This window comes from Furipterus horrens, unplaced genomic scaffold (assembly GCF_987537825.1).
Source record: "Furipterus horrens unplaced genomic scaffold, mFurHor1.1.pri manual_scaffold_10, whole genome shotgun sequence".
Lineage (NCBI taxonomy): Eukaryota > Metazoa > Chordata > Mammalia > Chiroptera > Furipteridae > Furipterus > Furipterus horrens.
In genome coordinates, this window is record NW_028327180.1 from 13,286,611 (window position 1) to 13,295,344 (window position 8,734).

Consider the following 8,734-nt stretch of genomic DNA (forward strand, 5'->3'; position numbering starts at 1 on the left):
AATTGGTTATTAGAGATTTTTCACATTTTCTCATCTAGATAATCGTATTTTAATAACTTTTAGATTTCGGTAGATAAGGTGCTGGATATTAGCGGATTCTTACTTTGCCATTTAACAGATGTCCACTTAGCTTTGTAAATGCCATGAAAAAAGAAAAGTTGGTGCCACTGAGAATAGCATAGCTTGAATAATTTCTTCAAATGATATATAGCTGTTCTGACATCCAGGCTCCCTGTAGGGATAAAGTAGGCCAGTTGCTGGGTGTTAACCCTGTCCTTTTCATAAGGTTTTTCATCGGCACGTGGATGTGCCACAGATTAAGTGAAAAGAAAATCACGGCAAATGAATTTATGCCTTCAATTGAAGCTAGACAATCAGCAGTTCCAGAATCTAGACATCTGATCCTTGTACAGTGTCAGCAGACAGCCGCTGAGTATCCAGGACAAACAAATGTTGGTCTCGGATTAGTAAACATTGTAGCATCCACCTGCTTCTCTAGAAGGGGTTTGGTCAGAAAGGGAAAGGGATAGTCAAGTCAGATTAAAGTTTTTAAAATACCTCCACGAAATTAAGAGAGTACTTACTGTTAAGAAAGGAAGTAGGCCTGGGTTCTTTCTTATGAGATACCAGACTTGAAAGAAAAGAGGTACTTGAGATCTGACTGAGAGATTAAAAAAATTTTTTTTTAATTTATCCAGTTTTCTAAAGCCTGGTAGAAGAACTAACATGGTACCTGTTTTTCCTCCATAAATAAAGATCAGAACTAACCAGGCCACTTATCTCACTAAAACCCTCCCACTTTCATAACACTTTGCTTATGACATTGTTGCATGGAGCTCTTTCCTTTCCAGGTTACTGAGCATGAACGATAGGTAGCGAGATTGAAATAGTCTCCACAAACTTTTGTTTCTACTTTTGAGATGTCACATTTCTGCTCAGAGCTCTGTTGCTTTTTGACAGAATCCATTTTTCCAATTAAAAAATGACATATTAAGAGAGTCTTCTTTTTACCAATTAGGTCAAAGTCCTAAAATTTTAAGACCCAAACCCCATGGTTTAGAGCGAACTGATTCACAAACCATACGTGACTTTGCTACAAGAAGAAAGGGTATGTACTTTAGTACCGCATGCTGGATGATGGGGCATTGGGAGTTTTATTTATTTTGTGATTTTTTTTTTCCTTTAAAAGTAAAGAAGAGCTTTTGTAAATAAAGCTTTCCAGCACTGTTTTTCTAAAGTGAATGCTTCCCTTAATACACATGGAGTCTCGTTGTTATTCCATTAACAGCAGCATGTTAAATATTTGATAATATATGATATTCAGTCTTGTCATTTTGCATTCTTTTAACCTTTAGACACCAATACATTGTTTATTTTAAACTTGTAAGCTACTTTGTGAATTCTAGTTGTCTTCTATATTCACAGATGATGTATGTTTTCTGAGATAAAATATAGACTCATTTCCGGGGATTAATTGTTTTATGCCATGATTTAGGATTTGACAAGTAGACTGCTGTTAACCTTTGGGTTTCAGAAAAGTGAAACATAAGAGTTAAAGAAATCTTTTCAGTCAGCCCAGTATTCTGTGCATGTCCATTGCAGGTGTATAGACGAGCAAAATTAACCTGAACTTACATCCATCCTCAGAAAATCACGTTAAGCTTTTGTGTTTGAGTTGACAAACATACCTCCTTACACGCTCCAGTGAATCTGCCTAGCCCTTTAAAATGACCACCTATCTTATAGTTTGATGGTTATTATAACATAGTTGATTAAGAGTACACATATGTGGACAAACACTGGAAGAAGGAAACCTGGAAAAATGAAAATGTTTTCTTTAGAATGGCCGGATGAAAGATAACTAAAATACTTACCTTGTATGTTTAAATAGTCTCTTAAAATATAATTAATATTAACAAGTAATATTGGTTTAGTTTTTTGCTCATTTCATTAACTTCTGAAAAATGTTTCAGTCAATGTTAAGTGGTATGCACTAGCATAGTAATTGCCTACTGCAATAATGAGGTAAACAAGCAAAGACCACTTATAAGTAAAACTAATAGGAATATTCACACTTATTTAATTTGGTGAAGGATATTGTCTGTTAAATTAAGTAAAAGTTTTGGGTAATTGTTTTAATTATGGCCTTTTCTCAAAGCTGAGTTTGGGCCTAAAGATAAAATTATTGCTTTGTGTTATTTGTTTCCAGACTGTGCATGAGTTAATTTAAAACATTTGGTCATGAATTTTTTGTTTTTTGTTCTAGCAAAGGTTTGTATTTAATACAATTCATACATTATTTTACACATATAGTAGTATAACTGAAGCTTCAATATTGAAGAATAGAAATGTTTTAATACAGAAGTTAAATCTCCATATTTAAAGATAAAATTAGGTAAAAATGAATAAGAAAGTCACGAAAGGTATAAATCAAGTAACTGTAAAGGAACTGTATCCCATTACTCTCTCTTGTTCTCATTTAGTTTATCTTCATAAAATATTTACTTAAATGAAGAAGTAACATGTTGTAATAGAGCTTTAGGCTTTTAGTCAATAATCATGAAGCATTATCTGGTTAACTTTGTCACTGATTATTTAGCTGTGTAACCTTGGGCAAATCACATAACATCCATGAACCTCGATTCATCTGTGAACATAGCTGGTCTTAGGTGTACTCTGGCTATAACGTATAAACAGAGATACAGGGAGAGGATCTGGTTTTGTTTTCCAAAATTTCTGCATACTAAAGTCTCTCTTTCTCTCTTTTATTTCAGCCAAGCCAGCACCTTTAGAAATAAAACCTTTGCCAGAATGGGAAGAATTACAAGCCCCAGTTAGATCTCCCATCACGAGGAGTTTTGCTCGAGAGTAAGTCTTTGTTTAAAATACATAGCTTGGTTGTTCATTATAATGGAAAATATCTAGAACAGGGATTGCCAAAGGATGGTCTGGGAAGCTCCCCTTTGAGGGGTTCTGTGAAGTCAAAACCATTTTCATTAAGATACTAAGATGTCATTTGATTTTTCTACTCTTTTTCTCTCATGGGTGTATACGGGAGTTTTCCAGAGGCTACACAGTATTTGGTGATATGTGTGACACCTAATAGAATGTGTATTGCGTATTCTTATGTTTGAAAAGTTTTTCTACTGTTTGTAATGTGGTAAATATCAATAGATATGACCCCGATAAACCAAAGTTCCTTGGAGTTCTCAATAGTTTTTGAGAGTGTAAAGAGTTTACGAGGCCAGAAATTTCTAAGAACTACTGATCTGGAAAATGTTTTAGTTTCTTGTAGGAATTATTTAATTAAGATTAGTTAAGTGTATATAGGGAAATGAATATATGAAGTTACAAACCTGTGTTGAATATATTTTGCTTTTTTTTGGTATCCATATTTTCAATAAGAGTTCTTAAATCTTTCTTTTTATATCTGTAGCTTTCTACTGATTATCCAAATCACTAGCAATACTTTTTCTTTGTTCTGCTCAGGTAATTAGATGCCCAAAAATATACATTTGCAGTATAGCTATAATAAGTGTACATAGATGATTATAAACTTAAATAGAGATATCTGAAAGAATGTAAACTATATTTATTTTTATTGAAAATGATTTTAGAAGTTTTGTCAAGGTTTATGTTTGTAACGATAGTTTCTGTAATTAGCTCCTCTAGGTTTCCCATGTCTCCGCGACCAGATTCGGTGCACAGCACAACTTCAAGCAGCGACTCACATGACAGTGAAGAGAATTATGTTCCCATGAACCCAAACCTCTCTTGCGAAGACTCAGTATGTAAAGTCTTCCATCTTAACTTCTCTCCTCTTCCTTCCAGTCTATTGGTCTTATCCTTCCAGCTTTCTCGACACTTAAGGAAAAAGGATAAAAGACAACTTTTTTAAGTGCTTTTGAAGAATAATATGGTAAAGTCTAAAAACCAATAGAAGAGCAAAGTGTAATACCAGGATCTAAAAAGTAGATATAAATTTAATGGAAAGTTATAAAGGTTTCCAGTTATAGTTTTTTTAAGATGTACTTGATTTTTGAAACTATCCAAGAAAACACCTTATGCTGGATGCTGCCTTTTCATTTATACAGAGATACAAAGTCAAGCATTCATGGAGCGAATCCTTTGTGTGACTCCTGAAATTCGAATGACATTACACCATTACTAAAGACAAATATTATTATCTAACAATAACACAGAAATATGTTCAATAACTTTATGTATTTTTAAAAGAATTTTAGAAAAGCAAAGTACTACTGTTGCTTTTATTTTATTTTTTTAATTCGTAGAACACTCATAACAACTCCTAGAATCTTAGGGTTTTTCTAAACTGTTTTGGGAAAGCACTAGGTTAAAGGCTAGAACACAGTGGCAGGCTGTTCCCATTAAGATTAGGTCAAGAGCAAATCGACTTCCCTGTAGAGACATAAATTTTAACAATGCTTTAAAATGAAAAATTTCCAGTTCCATTAATAATTAGAAAACAGTTTAATTAGCAATTCTGAGAAATTCTCTTTAGATACGACTTATGAAGTTAAATATGTACAAAATATAAACTCATAGGTTCCTTTCACAGCCTTCTGATAACTGTGAACTCTAAATGTTTCCAATTAGGGAAATTCTAGGTATGGGTTCTTTCATTGGTCACATTTGAATACAAAACTTTTTCTCACACACACACACACACACACACACACCTGCTTGATTTTTTAATGTGATCATGAAATAATCGTGTCATTTAGAGGGAAAAAATCAGTTTCTTTATGAATTAGAAAAAAAAAGGCAGGGGGGGAAATGGCTATTTGTACTAATTAAATGCCAAAACTTGCTTATTTTTTCTTCCCTGGATGTTATTGTCAATATTGAGTAGTGTTGTATTAGAAGTAGTCGATACATTTGGCTTAAAAATCTGTTCCTGCAAATAGAGCGACCACATTCAGTCGGGTGGATTGATTACTTTGTCAACGCCCTGCACACAGGATGCAGTATGTACAGCCCACGGCGTCCGTGAGCACTTGCAATCCAGGCCTCGTCCAGGTCACCAGGCAGCGGGCCCTGGCGCAGCGCGGCCTTGCCCCAGAGGAAGAGCACCGTCTTCTGATTCGCAGAAACACGGCACACATGCTGTCAAATGAGGGAATAGACTGTAGTTTTCTAACAGTGGTCTTTGCCCTGAGTCCCAGCCTACTCTGTGTAACCTGAGCAAAAATTGTTCACCGTCTTCTTTTTTTCTTCATCTTTTTTTAGAGACTAGTCGAGGGCACTAGAAGACAGAGGAAGTTAAGTGGTAAAAATTTCAAATGGTTGAAATAAAATAGACTTTGTCAATAAAGTCATCACTCATAGCCTTTAGTTAGCATACTTATTTTAAACTAATTTTAGTGTGAAAGGCTTTAAATATAGAACTTTTTTAAAAAATACCATTTGAAAGCGAGGAGCATAAGGATCCTGAAATTTACAAATGTCATTTTAATAATGTTTAGCTTGAGCTATCGCAACTAATGGTCGCTTGACATCCCAGTCTTGGTTTGCACCAAGTTTGACTTTTTTAAAAATTTATTTTAGAGAGAGCGAGTGAGACGCAGAGTGAGAGAGAGAGAGAGGGAGCGAAACATCGATTTTCTTGTTTGTTCGTTCCACTTATTTATGCATCATTGGCTGATTCCACTATGTGCCCTGCCCCCCAGGGCCCAAGGTGGGCTTTTGAAACTACTTTTAGCTTACTCTAAGCTAACTTTTAATCAGTTTTTTGAAACATTACTTGTTTTCCCCAATCCTAAAATGTTACTTAAATTTCTAAGCTGAATGGATTAAGCTATGTTCTCTTAAAATAAATATTTAGGCTCTAGCGTGTAACGAATGAGAACAGCAGTATGTCTCCCAGATGTTTGGTGGTTGATTTGGTTGTGTTATACTTTCAGCATCTTTTTGGCAACAGTAATCTAGATGGAGGAAGCAGCCCTATGATCAAGCCCAAAGGGGACAAACAAGTGGAATACCTCGATCTAGATTTAGATTCTGGGAAATCCACACCACCACGTAAGGTAAGTGAAACCTCCTTCTGTAAATACAGGGTGCAGCAAAAGTAGGTTAGAGTTGTGAGTACGTGAAACACGGAGTTTACTCTTATGTTATTATTTATTAATTACTGCATTATTTTCCACATGAACAACTGTGAATCTACTTTTGCCCCACCCTGTACAGTTAGATCATGTTTTAAACCTAAAGAATCATATCTCCTTTGGGGGAGTTTTATTCGTCTGTTCAATTTAAATTTAGCAAAATCTGTTACCTAATGCAGTTCCATAAACCACAAGTAACAAAGTTATGGAGACTAAATAAATTAGTTTTTTTTCTAATGGGTTAGACGTTATACACGTTCTACTTTTAGGTGCTCACCATTCTGATTTTTGTATTTACTGCTCTCTTATGTCCTCTCTTATTGTCTCTTTGTGCTTACTTGGGTAATTTCTTTACATCTATCACTAATTTCACTAGTTCTCCACTCTCCTGTTTAGCCCATTTGTATAATCTTTCATTTCAATTATTTTATTTTTTATTTCTAAAATGAAGTTCTGCTTGGGTTTTTTTCCCCCCCAAATATGCTTAGCTGACTTGAATAGCTTCTTATTCCTTTCTTATTTTATTCATTTTATTTAGTTTTATTTTTTAATTCCTTTAAGCATTTTATACACATATATTATATACTCTTTTTATAGTGATTTCAATATCTGAAGTCCTTGGAGGTCTAAATCTGTGCTTATTGTTTTTTGCTAACTCACACTCCTGATAGCTTCTTTCTTGGTGTGTTTTACACATTTTTATTGGGAATTCATTTCGCTGAGGCTATCTGTGGGACTCCTGCACTGATTTCTGCTAGGAAGCAGGTAGCGCTCGATGCTAGGATCATGTCAGTTCCTATCAAGGGTCCTTAGCTAACTAAACAAGGCAGTTCCAGTTCAGCATGTCTTCCCACCCACGGCCTCCTGAGTACATTGCTGACATTGACATTCATCCCGAAGACAACACCGCCTGTACCATTTTTGCAGCTCGCTGCTGCCTCTGTTTTCTAGCAAGCCAAACAATGCCCTAATAATTACTTTTGTTTTAAGTTAGCGAGTACTTAGTATTAAGTTGTATTTTAGCGATGAGAGGGCCTATGTAATTTGCCATTCTTGAAATACTGCTTTTCAAAAAACATTCTTAGCTCTGAAAGTAAGTCTTGACACATCCTCCCAAGACTTGAAAAGGTTAAGCTTAAGCTAAAGGCTAAAGGGAGAAGAAGCAAGTTGTGTACCTTAAGATGAACCAAGTGTCTGCTATATCTACTTTATAAGAATTTCATCAGTGGGGGGGGGGGATTAGTTTGAATCTTATTACATACAACAATTTTACATTTAAGAAAAACAGGGTAGAGTTGGAAGAGGGTCAGCGCCGTTAAATGGAGGTAATATTATCTTTTTGTGATCAAGTAGCATTTCAAGAGTTATTCATTCTGTATGTGTTTTAAGACTGAATTTTACTCAGAAGCAGAAGCTCTCCTTTATATATAGAAATTTATGGGGCACACTTATTTATCTATTTATTTTTAATTTAATTTTTATTTTTTAGCAAAAGAGCAGTGGCTCAGGAAGCAGTGTAGCAGATGAGAGAGTGGATTATGTTGTGGTTGACCAACAGAAGACGCTAGCTCTGAAGAGCACCCGGGAAGCCTGGACAGATGGGAGACAGTCCACAGAATCGGAAACACCAGCCAAGAGTGTGAAATGAAAATATTGCTCTGCTGTGTCTGAACAAAAGAGAACTGAATTGTAAAGATAAATCCTGTTCGACCGAAGATGACTTGACACTTCTACTCTAGGTAGATCCTCAACTGAGTCAAGTTGAAGTCCAAGGACCTTTCAGACATAATCAAGCAATTTAGACTGTCAATGGTGCTTTGTGGTATCTGGACAATTCATAACGTGTAGATAATGTGGGAAAATAGAATGGTTTAGCTCCCAGGAAAAAAATTGGTTCCGTAGTTAACACACTTGTAGTATTACTGTATTTATGCACTTTTTCACTTAAACCATTGGTTGGGGTATTCCCAAATGTACCTTAACATAATTCCTATGGGAGTTTTTGTTTTTCTTCACACTACTCTATATAACAGTACTGAATAATTACACTACCAAGTAAGCCTATAAATCACTGACGGCATGAGTTGATGATGTGCTCTCACACTTGTTGACATGTATTATTAAACTTTACATTATTTGCAAAACGTAGTTTATATAACTAATCAGGTACGTACCAGGCACTGATGTGCTAATACACTGATCAGGTTTAGACAGCTTTAGTCATGTTCTTGTTAGTCCTAGTGTTTGGTTTCCAATTTGGAATTAATGAAACCGTTGACATTCACTGTTAGTAATAGCAACATACTGTGATTTTTTTAATTAGACAGTAATTAAGATTTATTACTCTTAAGGATAAAATTCTATCTTTTGACACCATAGTGCCCTTTCTATGATTTTTCTTAACTTTACTTAATATTCTTGGCCTTATATTTAAATCCCTATGCAATTAATATTTTATACCTGCATTTTTAAAAAATATATAGATGTCATGTAAGTGATTCTCATGTAGCACCTGTTGCTTTTCCAGTAAAAAAAAAAAAAAAAAAAAAGAGTTTTGTACTGTGATTTATATTCACTGTCCCAATTCAGGAAATATTGGAGCCTTGCTC

General features: G+C 34.9%; 1 protein-coding gene across 4 annotated transcripts in view; it reads left to right on the plus strand.

Moving 5' to 3' along the window:
- The window catches only part of GAB1 (GRB2 associated binding protein 1), a 106,705-nt gene extending 98,549 nt beyond the window's left edge, over positions 1-8,156 (plus strand). For 2 of the 4 annotated variants that reach the window (XM_090288534.1, XM_090288535.1), the window contains 5 exons: positions 1,019-1,108; positions 2,775-2,868; positions 3,664-3,787; positions 5,925-6,047; positions 7,615-8,156. In XM_090288534.1, coding sequence (XP_090144660.1) covers positions 1,019-1,108; positions 2,775-2,868; positions 3,664-3,787; positions 5,925-6,047; positions 7,615-7,773 — 590 coding nt within the window. In that variant the 3' untranslated portion in view covers positions 7,774-8,156. The remainder of the gene's footprint in view (positions 1-1,018; positions 1,109-2,774; positions 2,869-3,663; positions 3,788-5,924; positions 6,048-7,614) is intronic. The other 2 variants (XM_090288536.1, XM_090288537.1) reach the window with 1 other exon arrangement.
- The last annotated feature ends 578 nt before the right edge of the window (positions 8,157-8,734 follow it).